The following is a 16,074-nucleotide window of genomic DNA, read 5'->3' on the forward strand; positions in this document are numbered from 1 at the left end:
GAATCGAAAAATCGAACGATTGCAATGTTTCCGTTCGGAAGCAAACAAGAGGAAAAATTATTGAAGGGCGTTAAAGAACGATATTGTTCAAAAGGGATCTACCAAGTTTACAAAAGAATAATAAAAATTACGCAGCTTACCATTGCTCTCCAGAAGATTGAGTGACAGCTAGATGCAATAGTAAGCTACGTATTTTTCATTATTTTTTAGCAAACTTGGTAAATCCCTTTTAGATAATATCGATCTTTAGCGCCCTTCAATAATTTTCCCTCTTTTTTTTCATTATTTTTTCATGTCCACTCAAGTGCTTCCCGCAACAAAAAAACCGATCCCAAATTTTAATGTATTTTAGGTAAAGATTAAATTTAAATTAAAGTCGACGTTCGATAGATAGTCTTTGAGTTAAAAATTCCATAATTGTGAAAACGTTATTGGTCTAATAATGGAAGGAAGAGAAAATTCTATAGGAAAGGGAAAAGACAGTCTGAAACCATTTGCATTCATTCCCCTCTCCTCCTGATTAATTCCGCATTATATTCTCCTCGGAGACAGATTGTCGCCTCCAATTTTCTATTCAAATATTTTTTGTTGCAGAGATGAGCGTAATGATAGATCACAAGACCTGGAAACAAAACCTGAAAATAAAATGGATAACTGTTTTTATCCCATCACCCCCCCGACGGGGGCATCGTAGTTCGAAAAGAAAAATTTGAAAACAACACGTACGCGGAATATCACGTGCCACGTAACAAATGGCAAAAGAAACTTTCGATGGAACTGCTGCGACAAGTGCATCGGGAATAGCTTTGTTAATTGTGGGCATTACGATTTTACTATTTTCATGATGGACTGGGACTTTCTGATTTATTATTCTTTGTTGCCGACAGCCCCATGTCGCCGAGGTTCGTCTACATAAAAAATTGAGAATTGAAAGAGCAGACAGTTCAACATTTTCGTCTCCTCTCCAGGTATGACCAGCACGTATGACCAGGTATGAATAGAATTTAGAGAGTACCAAGAAACAATGAGAAAAGTTTGCCAAAAAAGAACAAGCAAAAAAAACTTTTAATATCACAGAGATCACGGGGCACGATTGCGAGGAAGGTGATATAAATGACTCAAATATTCCTCGTTGTAACTGAAGAAGAAACTTTCGCTTCTTCTTTATGCACCGCGGATAAACCGAATCACGCGAATCGTCTCTGAGAGCTCTTTTTTTCGTGCTTTTTTATCGCGGATTAAAACTTTTTATGTGTGAACACAACAACTGTAGGTATGATAAATATTACTAGCCCTTTGTAGAAGGTCAAGCGAGGGGAATGATCGCAAATCTATGGTCCGGTGTTATACTGAAAGAAAACTTCGAAATGAAATTAAAGGAAAAAAATTCTGGTGGCACGCAATGCTATAGGATGTAATGCAATGCACTGTACGAGTGTATCGTATTAACTTTCATGGGTTTGCGCTTTAATAAGAGATGTGTGCACAGGAGGGTCATGTTCTTGTGGAAGGTATACTCTAAGTGCTGGACTCTCTGATTTTACTAGGGTGGACACATGGTGTCCACCGATAAGCCTGTCAGTAAGCTATGGTATGTGAAGGGATGATAAACCATTGTGACCACAGTTACGGTAAGTCTTTAGAAAACTTCTATATTTATTTTCTCATTCCTAAAAGACGAGTATATTACGACCGTTGATGAAATTAAGAATGTGCGCTGCTCTTTTGTAAAATTTCACGTTTTCTTTCGTTTTCCTGGCGAATTATCGACGGAATTATTTTTTTTTTATATTCCGGTCCTTTCTGGTCCTGTTCTGGCTTTGACGGGTTTAAATGGACTGCTACGGATTAAAATTTTTTTTTATCAAGGGCTTTATAATTTTTTAAATTGTAGTTATCGTTCTGTCGACTCGAATAACTTCCAGATGTTCGTATGAAAAATTGTATCATTTAATTGGAATCATGAATGAATACTTGCCATTCCTACAATGAATTTTGAGTTTAATAATTAATTAATAGTTAATTAATTGAACAAGACCTGACAAATCCGTTGATATTATACCACAATTGTTTACCTTCACACGTAAACAATTTTATAATGTATCATGCTCAAGGAATTGAAATAAAAAATGAATGGTCTGCAGTGGAATTTAATGAAATGGAATATTTTTATTGACCTTCATCTTCAAATATGCAATTTCATAATTAAAATACATCCTCACCCCCTTCATCAAATCATCAGAAGAAATTGATAAAACGATTCGATCAATACGTAATTTACATGACTGATTTAATTCAGCAGTTAAACGAGCAATTTTAGCAAAATAAAAAATAATGAGAGGTCTCTTCTTCGTACTTTAAGTAATCTGTCCTAAAAAAATCCTCAAATACTTGCTTCTCAATCCACTCTTCACGTAAATAATAGATCTATCATCGATATAAAAGTGTATCAAACACAAAAATCATTATTGATAATCAATCATCTTGGTATTGCTAAAGTACTTTGAGAGATATTCGTCTGTTCTTTCAAGGAACAAAATTTTCCCAAAATTAGAAAAAATCCTCTCGATATTTTTAATATACATATACTCGATTCGTTTTACCACATTTAAACCCAGCTAAAGACAACAAAAATCCAAAAAGGAGTCCTCTTAATTCTGTTGTGCCGGTGGCTTCGACCAATCGACATTCAAAATTAAGTGATCGTACCCATACCCATTGAGATGGTTAATAGCTCTGGCAGCCTCTGCTCGAAATTTGAAGTGAACGTAAGCAAAACCTTTGCACAGATTGGTATTTCGATCCTTAGCTAGATACTGCTTCTGTATAACACCGAATGGCTTGACCAGTTCTTCAAGATCAGCTTCATTAGTGCTCTCAGATAAATTAGAGATGCGAATGGCAGTGGTATCATCGCGTCGCTGCATCTGCATGGAGTCTCCACGCCTGTTGCCACCATCTCTCATGCTCGGTGGTACATATTTTCCCTTTTGAGCTTCACCACCTGCTGGTGGTGCAGGTTCAGGTGCTCCAGGACGTGAAGGTGGTTTTTTGTCATCTGGAACTTTGCCGCCAGCAAGAACAGTATCTTTGTATGGACATTTCGAGGTCCAATGGTCACCATTGCAATTACGACACTTGACTATTCCCTTGTCACCCATGCTCTTCAATTTGTCAAGGGATTCATCCTCTGTCTTGTTCTCTTCCTCTTTGCTGGAGATAAACTGCATGAAAACATCCTCAGCACCGATGGTTGTCGCGGGGTTGGGGCCTGGCCTGTCATCAGCTGAATCTCCAAATTTCGCCCAGTTCTTTCTCACTGCAATCGTCTTTGAGACTATTCGCTTCTCGATCTTGTACGTACGGACAACCTTGACTTTTTTGTTATCATCGTTGTACTTGAACTCTGTGAGAACTTTGAAACCGTTTTCATAGACCTCTGTTGAAGCGGGCAACACTCCACCGTCTTCTTCGACCTCGTCTGCCCATGAGGACTTTACTTCATATGCTAGTGGCATTTCTGCAAAACAAAACATGAAAACAAGAGTAATTATGGGACCTATTTTCAAAAGAACCGTTCGCAAATCACTTTTAAGGAATTATTTAGGGGAGAAGAAAAAAATGTGCGATTGAAGAGAAATGGCACATTCTTTGAGAATGTTGTGAAATCAAAAATGTAAGAAAACAACAATATAATTAACAGAAAACATAATAACATTTGGAAAAAACACTGGGACTCTTTTAGACTGTCTCCAACATTTTCTGGAGCAAAAATTTCCAAACAAATTTTTTTGGGAACAAAAAAATGATTGGGAATCAGTCAAAAACGCTTTTCCGCATTTTGCTCGGCTCTCCCCATTGCTATTCATAGAAGTACACTTCAATTATTTCTGTAAATGAAAGTACCAAGAAGTACAATACATATACACTTGTAAAATGAGATAATGACATTATTTTTAACAATTAAATCGGGAAAAGGTGACAAGTGATTGAGACTTTCCTCTTCGGTAAATTTCTTAAGAGTATCTCTAAAACTAACAGACATTGCGAAATTTTTTTAATCACCTTTTTTGAAAAACTCAATTAGCTCTACCGGTTATATAAATATTTTTCCGAATTAGACTTCAAGATTATCACTGAAAATTTGTCAACACCCAAAATGGACTTGAACTGTTTTATCACTGAGGAGTAGTTTGAAAAATTGTTTTGTCATTTTTTGTATTGCTCGTTTTTCAAAGACCAGTAGTCTCAGACTCAATATAAATCTCGAATTACTAATTGTGGCCTTTTATTTTACATTTTATATTCAAAATAATAATGTAAAAGGCATTATCACCACACCTTTTCCGAAAAAAGACTCCAGAAATTATCTAAAAATTGTCTCTAAACATAATTCATTAGAGTCATTAACCAATCAGTTCGAACGTAACATGGAATCTTAATTCTTCCCAAGTTATCAAAATGATCCATTGAAACACAAAATATTTAAATTTGAAAATAATACTCAAAAAAGGTTTAGACACTATTTCGAAGGATGCAAAGGCTATCGACGTCACGACACCACAACCTAAAATATTTTGAGGTTAGACCTACTCCAAAACCGAACTACACCCACTAATTCCAAAAAACCCTATAGAATAATAAAACACTAATTAAAATTCCAAGTAATACTTGCAATAAAAATTAATTCCCACGAATTACAGAAATACTTGAAAACTGAGAATGATTCCGTAGTAAAACGTAACCAATACTTCGGTTTTCTCCACAGAAGACCTGACACGTCAGAAATTTATTGAAAGGTGTGAAGAAAATGAAAAACTCACTTAATTGATGTTAAAATTTTTTCACAGCTCCAATCGCTGGGATTAAATCTTCAAAAACCGATAAATATGTCAAGCTTTTTGCACATGGGCTCACAGTCACACGAAAATGGACGCCGACAATTTCCCCAGATGACCTCCAGTCTTTTGGCCGACCAATAGGAAACAGACTTGCCCTTCTTCCGTAATTTTAGTCTAACGAAAACACGATTAGTAACAATCTGGTCGAAAATTCGTATTTAGTTTCCAGATTATCCCAGACACCATCAAATTATCATAATTAGTTGAGAGTTATGATTATTAAACAGTGGGATCAATAATTGTTGACAATTCATTGATTATCAGTGAAGTGTAGCCCAGTCTACTGAGGCCTTCACATAAACATAACCTACCACCTATTGTCAGTTCAACGGTAAATAATTTTTTATTATTTACGTCGTCAATCGGTCAACTTTACTAAGCTGTCGTTTTTAATATGGAAAATTTGATCTAAATGAATTGAAACAATGATGCACATGATAAGAATTTTTTTGAAGTCGATTTGCAATAGGAATTCACGCCCTGAATTATTAGTAATAAGTTATAACAATTTTTGGTGTGTAGAAGATGGTGATAATAAATAACAACAGAAATCCTCTTTTTTTCTAGTAATGATAAGCGATTGTAAAATTTGATTATTGTCAGTTTGAATTTGTTTAAACAAATACGAAAGTCTTTTCGATTGAATGGAATTTCCATTTTTCTCCGAATTTTTTATTACTCCCAGGTGATATTAATTGTTTTTATATTGTTTGAACAATTTATTTTGGATTGATCTCAACAGTTACTTATTTTCAATAATTCCATGTAATACGAAAAGTTTTAAACTTTTATAGCGAAAGACGAAAAAAGACTGAACACTATAAATTTTTGGGGGATTCATCACTTTGATTACGAAAATCTAATTTAAAAGAAACCATACGTTTTTCACTTGAATTTGAATTTTTTTCGAAGAGTACAGATTTTGATCGAAAAACAAGCAAAAAATGACTGCAATGCTTTTTAAAATCTGTGAAAACTGAACGAAATTTTGGATGAATAGTAAAAAGAGACGAAATGATGATCCCCTTCCTTTTCTATTTTGTAATGAATATTCTTGAGCAGTTGTATGAAAACCCCATTTATAATTCAATCTTCACCTGCAAAGGAGATTGTCACAAAAATTTTATTTCTTTGAGACTGTTTTAATTACGAGAAATTCTCTTTGAAAAAATATCTAATATCTAATCATTAGATGAATCCATTCAGCATCATATGCAAAATAATTTATCATAAGGGTAGATACTTGAAAATCCGATAAGGATCATTCTAAAATGAATGGATTGGTGCAATACGATTTTTCAAATCTAAATTCTCTCAAAGAAATGTGTGTATGGCAAATATGAATGTGTTCTCAGTGTACAGATTCATTTCTTCATCAAAAGACAATCCACACTTTAACGTAATGGTCTTGAATTTTTATCAGATACAGATGGCCTCGGCAGCAATATCCCCCACAGAGGATGACGACCTCACCCTACCACGTGCCTCTCTCAACAAAATGATCAAAGAGATCCTTCCCCACGTTCGAGTAGCCCACGAATCTCGTGAGTTGATTCTCAACTGCTGCACCGAGTTCATCCACTTGATTTCATCTGAAGCAAACGAAATATGCAATCAGCAGCAGAAAAAAACAATAAATGCTGAGCACGTGCTGCAGGCACTGGAGAAATTGGGATTTGGGGATTACAGTGCTGAAGCCGAAATTGTCCTGAGGGATTGTAAAGCAGTGGCTGCCAAAAGACGACGACAGAGTACTCGTTTGGAGAATCTTGGGATACCTGAAGAGGAATTATTGAGACAACAGCAGGAGTTGTTTGCTAAAGCGAGGGAAGAACAGGCTGTGGCTGAACAACAGCAGTGGCAGCAGCTGCAAGCTGTTGCTCAAATGGCTTCGATGCAGCAGGCTGACAGTGAACAGGAAGATTATTCATAGAACTGAGAAAATTTCTCCATTTTTTGAAGGCCTCCAGGCATCTACGTGATAATTGCGATTAGTAATTCGTCATTACTGAGTTTTTTTTTATGCAAAAAAGTTTCACTGGCAATGATAAATTACATTGGAAATAATCCAAAAACAAATGGCAAGAGATTTTTCATAGATGAATGAATTTATTAAAAATATCCCTGACATTTTCTACAGAATTCAATTGATATTCATTCCCATTTATTATAAATTCTATTGATCATTTTGTTAATAATGAGCGATGTTTGTATTAAATGTCAAGGAATTTTTCGAATATCGATATTCATAATGTGAAGTAATCATTTCATTTCAGCATTCAATCATGATAAACACTAATTTCCATTCTTCAATTAATTTCTGTCTTAGTAATGACAATCAATTCGTAAAAAAAAAAAATTTTTCTTCAGTTCATTTCCGATTGATTTTAGTTTATATTTTTATAAATTGGAGTTACGTATAATTATTTGTGAATGTACCTGTTTCTTTTTTTCTCTCTCTGATTTGATGAGGAAAGCTAAGGCATCAGTCTACCGTATTCCGAGGACAGGTGGCTCTTCTTCAAGGCTTCAATTACTTTTGATACATAGTGATACCTAAGAATGGAATTGATTCATAGTTTAATGGATGGAACGGAGTGTCAATAAACTTGATATTATTACATACATACTACATTTTTCTTCTATTTACCAGTTTTTCTCGGTTAAAGTTGCTGGGGTCATGGGATGACGAGATACTCCGTGAATTTTAATTCTCAATCTCTCGATCAGGTCGTTGTAGCTCTCGTGGAATTTTGGAGTTTCTTGAATGTTCAAAGTTTGAATTATGAATTAATCGTGAATTAATATTTCTCACAATATCGCTCATAAATCCTTCATCTTCATAAGTTCGTCGGCAAAAATTGGAGTTGTATTTTGCATTGTATTCTTAACAATAATCTACGCATCAATTTGAATATTACAATTGTTTCTAATGTATACCTTCAGATTTGATTGAAGGGATTAAGAATAGATTCAGTTGTCCTCCCGTGGAAGAGATGCTCATGTCAAGTCCACTATGAATCTGAAGTCTGGAGCTTGCGAATACTTTGTTATAGAAATTCTACAAAAAAAACAACAATTATCACTGTTAATCATTTAACAAAACGGACTATTTTACAAATAAAAAAGAGTTGTGAAATAAGCAGAACGAAAAAAGAATCAGTTCGAAAGGAAACTGCTAATTTATTAGCAACAATAAATCCCCCAATCCATCCCACCATCACAAAGAGATCCATGTGCGTTACGCGCTCTTTTTCTTTTGCTCTTGATATAATTTCGCACTTTTTTGATATTTATATTCAATTTTTCTGTATTTCCCAAGTATTTTCGATTTGTCAATGTGAGGTCACACTAAACAATTTACGTTTATTGCTAATTATCATTGCATGCGATATAATTTATGGGGATAAATTGTGAATTATTTTAAAGCTTCGAACGAGCTCTTTAAAATGTCGTTTAAACTCTTTAATTGCATCGATTTGGTCCAGAGATATCGATGATAACATGTCGAAATTCACGTGGCACGTTTTAGAATATAGTTATTCCGTCTAAATAAAATTCATAATAATCTTTGTTACCCATGCATTTCATTTTCACGGAAAAATTCAACAAACAAGCTAAAAACAAGTGCTTGAATAATTTAATTTGAATTTTTATATTCATTGAATTGCTCACATCTAGTCTAAAACAGCAAAGAGGAAATTAACACTAAATCAATTAGATGCAATTACATGCAAAGTAGTTAGCCCAAGGTACGCGCTCGATTTATCTATTGAAAACAGAATTTTATACAACATTTTATATGCAAACGTTTTGTAATTACCTTCATCGTTTCAATTGTACTAGGCAGAAAGTCATGTATTTCTGCTTTATTTTGCAGAAATAAAATATGTGGATAATATTCAACATAATCCTGAACCAGATTGGAAGTTGACGGCAGCTTCAGCATCTCGGCAGTTTGTAAGAATCTATTAAATTAAAATCTTCTCAATCTATGATTAATTAATAACAATTATAGGAAACGGAGAGGTTTTACCTGACTAAATTTGGATCCACGAACCAATCTTGCACAAAAATGATGACATGGCATATAGAGTATAAAAATGCCATAAATTGGAGGGATTGAAGTTCCCGGTTCTGCTCCGTATTGACAAAGTCGGCGGAATTTTTTTTCTGCTCGAAAGAAGATACACTTGCGTCCATAACAGAGCAAGAGAGGATCGGCTGTGTGTCTAAATAGATAACTCGATTTCTTGTGACGTAAAAATCAATTCCAGACGTGCAGTTGGAGCCGCTCTCATGATGAGACTGTTTTTGGGCTGCGAAGATGTTGGATCTGCAAGAGAATATGATAATTCCATCAGTCTACATAAGCATTATACGACAAATAGAATACTAACCCATAATTGGACGTTAGCAAAGACAAAATTGTTGATTTGCCAACGCCTTGGGTCCCTGCGACACCCACAACCAGAAAGTCTTGTTGATCGTGTAAATAATCTAGCACATTCTCACACAGTTGCATATTTTCGTCAATGAATTTCAGGCATCCCGTCATTTCGTTGGGAGAATGCAATAATATTCTGGCTGAAGAGGGAATAAAATTAATAAAATTCAATCAAATAACATCAGGACTTTCTCTCAAGCCTCATTCAATCTGAAGCTTCCCGAATGTTTTTTCAATAATATCATTATTTAAGGTTTAAAAATCATTCTTCATTATTAATTATTACAAATTTTAATTGCAAGGAAATCATCAAGTCTCCTTCGGCTGAAAAATTTATGGAATGATTGGGAAATTACAATTCATCTATCATTTATAACCTTTTTATCATCTATTATTTATAATAATTAAATTCGTTATTTTGATTGCCTAAAATTTGAGAATCTATGGTATGATAAAGAATAATAAGGATTCTTACGCTCTGGAGCTTTGACACTTGCTTGCACCGTCTCGCCATCTTTTTTACTGGAAAAATAGATGTGAATAATTTAAAGAGAGTTAAAGAGTCAGCACCAATATCTTCTCATCTTAGAAGTCTTTCCTCAATCTCTGAGAACCGGAATCAGAACCCGAGAATAAAATTGCCGTGAAAAAATATATCGATTTTATATTTTAATATTATTCAACGCCTCACGAGGTTTCATCACAGTGGGAAAATTTCCCTATCCTCTCAAAAAACTTTTGCATCAATTCCTAGAGCATTACCAAAAATTTAGAACAATAGACACACGACTATGAATAATAAATTGAATAATGAATGGAATAAAGATAAATGCCAAAAACGGTACATTTTTTCACATGGATCTGACCTGGGGCTTCCCAGAGATGGATAAAAAATAGAAAAGAGAAGATATCGGTAAAAACCCAAGTATTCAAATTAATTTTCGTACAGGAAATATCATCAATCAAAATTAAATCTCTACCTGCTCCCATTCTTCTGACTGGGTGACACAGCTCTGCTCTCACCCTCTCTCGTTTTCAAAATAAAGGTAGGACGATCGACCACTTTAATTTGCCCTCTCCCATCATTTTCCTTCTGATCTTGATCCTTAGGGGTAATTCCACCTGCTTTCTTAGATGCCATTTTACTCATTAATTATTATATCATTCGGACTCATAATAATGGATATAGCACCAAGCAATGAGTTACCAATTCTAGGAAGTTTAAATGAGGTTATAAACACTCGTGTATTGACATCACAACAGCCAATGGGAGAATTCACAACAACTGCAAATGTTACTTGCAAAATTCAAATGAATGGAATTCCAATTCAGGATAATTTTATATGGAAAATTTGTTGGACAATTATTAGTTAAGGTTAATAACAATAACAATAATAATAATAATAATAATAATAATAATAATAATAATAATACCGATTTTCAGCGAAGTTATATGTAGAAATAACAGAAAACTTTTTTTATAAATTATTTTCTAATCCGGAAAGTAGAGAAAAAAAATGTGAAGAGAATTCAGATTTGTTTATTATTATAGATAATTTAATTCGATCTCGCTGCCACAAAATAATATATTAATTAGTGATCTCTGATTTTCTTTGGCTAATGATTTTGAAAATAACCGTAATTTCCACCTCGAATGATAAAACAGAGACTTACCTTGACACATCGTATTATTATAAAATTTTCTGGCAAAATTGGAATGCGCTTCTTTGTTGATAAAATTCGACAACAATTAGATAAAATACTCTGCGCATAAATACAATAATCAAAGCAAACAATAATCTGGATAATGAAGAATATTGATGTGTATCCTTTGAAAATAATCAGAAAGCACTAATTAAATTTAGTGAAGGAACCTTAACCTTAACTATTAAACAGAAACATTTCTGTACCATTTCCAACACCTAGAGAAGCAGAAATTGCCTACAAAGTGCTGAGTGTTGACAGTGAGCCCAGAAGGAGTGGAATTCAAAAGATTTTAGTCGTCGATGGAAATATTCTGAATGTGTAAGTCGTTAGAAGGAACTCATTCTTGTATTTTTTCATCAACCAATAATTTGATAAACTTTTGATTAAGGTCGCACGTTGTGCTCCTAAGTAATGATCATAATCCATTAAGAGCTTTCAATAGAGCTTAAGATGATTCACTTAGCAATTATTAGAATAATAAAACTTGAGTTTTCGTTGATTAATGTGATTGAAGCGGAAAATTATTGTATAAGGCGTTTAAATAACTGAATCCCGATGATTCATGAAAGTAACCCCCACTTTTAGCAATAGGAATTCACATTTTCCTTACATCAAAAGTTCTGATGAATTCTCTGTACAAAATGCAAACAGAAAATTGCAGAATTAATTTTTTTCTTATGTTTCTTTCTCCTTTCACCAAGTGGTTATGATGATAAAACAAAATCATCTAGGGTCGATAATCAAATTGACCTGAAGAAATCTATGATTTTCAAGTTTTATTATTATTCAATATTTCAGGAAGTTGTATCATCCTGGAAGAATTTTCTTACGCTTTCAGTACACTTACAATAATTAATAAAACTTTACCAAAAATTTAGAAAAATAGATGAATGATTGAGAATTTCTGAGTTATTGAATAATGATAAAGTTTTTAACGTCAATCTGATTCAGAGTTTCCCGAAAAATTACAAGAAACATGAAAAATGAGAAATCGATGAGAATTTAACTCTGTTATCCAAAAAGTGAATTATCTAATTTCAGCTTCATGTGAAGTGAGATATTTCCTAGGACCGGTAATATGGCCTTGTGGAATAGGATAAATTTAAATAGAATGAATGAATTATTTCAGAAAATTCAGTGGAGAAGAGGCACGAAAAGTTCGAGTGGGTCTCACGTCCTTCTTCGACAGTTTGACATTGGTAACTCAAACGATGTCTGAATTTGGACCCCCAGAGCCTGTTTATAGTCATTACAATTGATGAATAATCACTAAAAATTGGTAAAATCATAGATAACATCGCGAAGTTCATCGAATGCCAAAAATGTCTGAGCACACACCAGCTCCATACAGACCTCGTTCTGTCTACGGATATGCATTATATATCGGCTCTAATATGTTATTCTTCCTGTATTTGGTTTGGGCAGTGGTTCCAGAAAATTTCTTCGACGAAAAACTCGGCCTCACTTACTGGCCAGTTAAATATTGGGCAGTAGCTATTCCCATTTGGGCATTGACTGCAATCGCTATTTTCGCCTTTATTATCTATCCGGGGATCAATATGCTGATGACACCGGATATTGATGACATTAGAACTATAAAGGATCAGTATTCCCTCGTTCAGAGTGAACACATACCTGGAGGCATCCCACCAGTTTCTGACTTACCCATCACTGATGTTTGCAGACGATTATATTTGAAAGAGAGAGTTAATAAACAGCATTGATACAAAATAATCGTTTTCGTGGAGGAATTCAAATATTTTTATAAAGGAAAATCTCAATTTGTGGTGGCCGCTCTAAATAACAGGGTAAAAATATTACATCACAATATCTCAGTTTTTAATATTATCATGGAAAATATCACGATGAAAGATATTATTGGCAATAATGTCAGAAAATCAAAATATCACAGTGGGAAATGTTATTGATAAAAATGGCATGTACTCGAAACATCCTAATGATCGTAAGTACAATTCTCATTTTCGTCATCCTGTCGCGATATTCCAATCGTTTATTTTCTCTTGGATTTGTTTTGCGGAATTATTGATTGTTCAGTATTTTATTTACTGGGCTTACTTAGATATTGATTTTCATACCCTGTGCATCTGATATACTGATTTTGGGCCATTATTAGTTTATGATATTTTAGATCGTATAAGTTTTGAACTGTGGTATTTTTATTGTGATGTTTTTCAATTCAACATCACTATTGTCTGTCATTTAGAGCGGTAACTCAATTTGTTTAAAATTATTTCATTCCCCTGAATCCTAGGGTATTAAAGTTCGGAGTTTTCCCCACGCGCTAAATTCAGTCTGAAATTTTTTGTTTATGGACATTATTTAGGTGTTAAATATTTATGGCGTTGTTACTATGGAGTCTTTCTGCATACCTTCACCGGGCAGAAAATCCTGTTAGCAGTTTTTTTTGTACGAATCAACCCCAATCCACAATGTAAAAAAAAAAACACAAAATGCACTATGAGTGCAGCGAAATTATACAGCACTTATACGGGCAATTGATAAATAAATATAATTGCAAATAAATGATCGACGATCAATTTCGTCCCGCGTTTTTGTTTCATTCCACTCGTAATATAAACGTTCTACTTAAGTCTTGATGTTTTTAGTAAAGTCTATCAAGTTCATTTAACAACTACGAACTTGTATCGAGCAATAAATGATTATTTATTATGAAATCGTGAGAAGTCTTTTTTTTCAGTCCAAAAAGGGGTTCAATATGATATCACTTGTTATCAAAATGTCTTCAGCATATAATGATGAAATTATTTCAATTCATGTTCCTCGAGAAAACTGTGATAAAATTATTTTTACGTCAGTAAAAATCATGTATGCGAACAGTGAATTTAAAATTATCTTGATTCATTCTTTATATTGTAAATGAATTTTTATACTCCGCTGACTAAAATAATCCATTAATTAAAAAAATTCTTCCTTCTTTCTTTAAAGTGTTAATTTGAGATTAACATTTTATGTATTAAATTTTTTATAAAAAACATATCTTGAACATTTTGAAATCGAGAAGATTTTACTAAGGATCTCATTGAATTTGGTGATGATTTGATTTATAATTAATTATGTAACCAATGAATGAATTATTGAAATAATGATTAGATGAAAAAAATCAATTACAATCACTTTATGCATTTATAATATATATATACATAACACAACAGTCATACTGGTAATTCACGAATAAGTTGCTCGTTTTTTAATATTATTTTTTGACAAATAATTCTAAATTATACAAATATTTAGTCTCCAGAGTGTAGTACATGGTTAACCAATATTTTTCAATATTTTTTCATTAATTATTCAATTTATTTTTCTGTTTTATCATCTAGATTCAGACATGTTACAGACTGCGTACGCGAAAAAAAAATTACTCGAGATTTTTGTATGCGTCAGTAGTTTTTCAGTAATTGTTTATATTATTATATATATAACTATCTGGTACTACCTAAGCTCGTAAATGTGATGTCTCATCTAGAATTTCGTGAACTCATGATTGAAAAGAATAATATAATTGTTGAAAAATAGGCGAATACGAAAGGCAAGTATTTATTTTATTGTTAGAGAATTTCGAAGCGGAATTAGAAGGGGTATAGTTCTTGATGGAAGAGCTATCGATTTGTCATTGAATTTCGAGAAAACGAGCCATCGCAACGATTTGGACACAAGTTTAACCCTTAAAAATCAATGAATAAATCAAAATCACCTCCTAATTTCTTCAAAACCATGAGAATTTCTGAACTTTATTTTATCTTCCCGTATTGGTTTAGTTCTATGAAATCATTAGCACAAAATTCGATAGTTGTACAATTATTCTCTCGTCAATATATTCAAGAGGAAAAGATTTAAGGGTAAATCTCTCAGGAAAATTACCTTAAACCACTCATCACCCAGATAATTATACGCTTACCACAAAAGAATTGTTCAGTAAAAATTTGTAATTATAAATTGTTTAATCATCTGAATAATCGATAATTTTTTACGAATTTTCAAAAAATTTGGAACATTATAAAATATCATGGACAACAAAAAATATCTTTAGACTTAATTCAATGAACGTAAAAATTTCAAAGTTACAGACGAAATAATTTAAAGTTCCTTATGTAGTTAAAAGTTACACTAGTAGATTATTTCACAAACGTTTATGAAATTAAATCGTACAGAAATACATATTCAACGATCATTTTAGGAAATGATAGACATTTTTTAGAAAAAATCTCTTGACATTCTCCCTGAAACCGATTATTTCCAGCGATGTTGGAAAAATAATTCGTATGACTGATTAAAAAAAAAAATTACCTAATCTTCTAAGTTCATTTAGGCACATAATCAACAGAAAAGTGAAAAAGAAAAAAAATCATTTGTTCACTTACAGACTAGGTGCCATCGGCGATTGTGCCGTTTTTGAATATGAGCTTCATCACTTAAGCAATTCTTCTCCTTCATTAAAAAATTGATTTCAGTATTTAGCATCCTTCGATCACGATTTTAAGCGAGAAGAAAATGAATTTTTTTTTATACCACATATTAATCTTTCCCCTACGCTATTTGATGCACTATAAAACTAAATGAATCACAAACATCCCCGAATGTGTGCCCCATTGTTCCCGAGCTTTTTCATTACGCCCATGGTATATGTTTTTTCATCAATTTTTATTATATATTGATTTGTGATGAGAAGTCCTGATGGAAATTAACGAACACCACCTTTTGAGTGAGCTATAAGCCACTGAAGGGTGATATCAATGTTGTCCTTTTCTTTGCATGAAATACTGTAACAGCAGATTTCACGATCCTGGATTGCAGAGAGATTCCTGGAATAATTATGACATCAATTTTCATATCCAACTTGAAGAGTCTTATCAAATTATTATAAATATTTTAATCACTGCAGATATTTTTAATTTTTTCTTCCAAAAGGTGCAGATTGTTAAAGATTTTTCCACAGAAATGCAATAATTTTTTTGTCTAATACTAGAGCATAAAAAT

The 16,074-nt window shown here is 33.0% G+C and overlaps 6 protein-coding genes across 8 annotated transcripts in view; 3 read left to right on the forward strand and 3 right to left on the reverse strand.

Moving 5' to 3' along the window:
• Positions 1 to 2,149: 2,149 nt before the first annotated feature.
• On the reverse strand, positions 2,150 to 4,937 carry eIF3g1 (eukaryotic translation initiation factor 3 subunit g1). Its single transcript, XM_011302881.1, has 2 exons — positions 4,824 to 4,937; positions 2,150 to 3,520 (listed from the first exon to the last, which is right to left on the reverse strand). Exon 2 carries the CDS (start codon positions 3,516 to 3,518, stop codon positions 2,652 to 2,654), a length of 867 nt encoding a protein of 288 aa, XP_011301183.1. The 5' UTR covers positions 3,519 to 3,520; positions 4,824 to 4,937; the 3' UTR covers positions 2,150 to 2,651.
• A 65-nt stretch (positions 4,938 to 5,002) lies between these two features.
• Positions 5,003 to 7,235, forward strand: NC2beta (negative cofactor 2beta). 2 transcript variants are annotated; one of them, XM_011302902.1, is made up of 2 exons: positions 5,003 to 5,232; positions 6,331 to 7,235. In XM_011302902.1, exon 2 carries the CDS (start codon positions 6,331 to 6,333, stop codon positions 6,832 to 6,834), a length of 504 nt encoding a protein of 167 aa, XP_011301204.1. In that variant the 5' UTR covers positions 5,003 to 5,232; the 3' UTR covers positions 6,835 to 7,235. The 2 variants fall into 2 exon arrangements, with proteins under 2 accessions (XP_011301204.1, XP_011301196.1); XM_011302894.1 differs by having other exon boundaries at positions 5,004 to 5,232; positions 6,325 to 7,235.
• A 108-nt stretch (positions 7,236 to 7,343) lies between these two features.
• Positions 7,344 to 10,608, reverse strand: LOC105265437 (protein SMG9). The gene is made up of 8 exons (XM_011302912.1): positions 10,329 to 10,608; positions 9,824 to 9,870; positions 9,302 to 9,488; positions 8,938 to 9,237; positions 8,725 to 8,869; positions 7,842 to 7,962; positions 7,552 to 7,663; positions 7,344 to 7,457 (listed from the first exon to the last, which is right to left on the reverse strand). Exons 1-8 carry the CDS (start codon positions 10,496 to 10,498, stop codon positions 7,379 to 7,381), a joined length of 1,161 nt encoding a protein of 386 aa, XP_011301214.1. The 5' UTR covers positions 10,499 to 10,608; the 3' UTR covers positions 7,344 to 7,378.
• A 394-nt stretch (positions 10,609 to 11,002) lies between these two features.
• Positions 11,003 to 12,332, forward strand: Tcs6 (Threonyl-carbamoyl synthesis 6). Of its 2 annotated transcripts, none has more exons than XM_011302930.1 (3): positions 11,003 to 11,172; positions 11,275 to 11,373; positions 12,185 to 12,332. In XM_011302930.1, the coding sequence occupies exons 1-3, from the start codon at positions 11,156 to 11,158 to the stop codon at positions 12,312 to 12,314; spliced, it is 246 nt and encodes an 81-aa protein (XP_011301232.1). In that variant the 5' UTR covers positions 11,003 to 11,155; the 3' UTR covers positions 12,315 to 12,332. The 2 variants fall into 2 exon arrangements, with proteins under 2 accessions (XP_011301232.1, XP_011301224.1); XM_011302922.1 differs by having other exon boundaries at positions 11,007 to 11,172; positions 11,245 to 11,373.
• Positions 12,333 to 12,365: 33 nt separating this feature from the next.
• PIG-P (phosphatidylinositol glycan anchor biosynthesis class P) lies at positions 12,366 to 14,618 on the forward strand. Its single transcript, XM_011302942.1, has one exon. It carries the CDS (start codon positions 12,369 to 12,371, stop codon positions 12,777 to 12,779), a length of 411 nt encoding a protein of 136 aa, XP_011301244.1. The 5' UTR covers positions 12,366 to 12,368; the 3' UTR covers positions 12,780 to 14,618.
• An 874-nt stretch (positions 14,619 to 15,492) lies between these two features.
• Positions 15,493 to 16,074, reverse strand: part of Arl8 (ADP-ribosylation factor-like protein 8) — a 5,372-nt gene continuing 4,790 nt past the window's right edge. The window contains exon 4 of the mRNA XM_011302952.1: positions 15,493 to 15,899. Coding sequence (XP_011301254.1) covers positions 15,779 to 15,899 — 121 coding nt within the window. The 3' untranslated portion in view covers positions 15,493 to 15,778. The remainder of the gene's footprint in view (positions 15,900 to 16,074) is intronic.

Source organism: Fopius arisanus, unplaced genomic scaffold (assembly GCF_000806365.1).
Source record: "Fopius arisanus strain USDA-PBARC FA_bdor unplaced genomic scaffold, ASM80636v1 scaffold00002, whole genome shotgun sequence".
NCBI classification, from domain to species: domain Eukaryota; kingdom Metazoa; phylum Arthropoda; class Insecta; order Hymenoptera; family Braconidae; genus Fopius; species Fopius arisanus.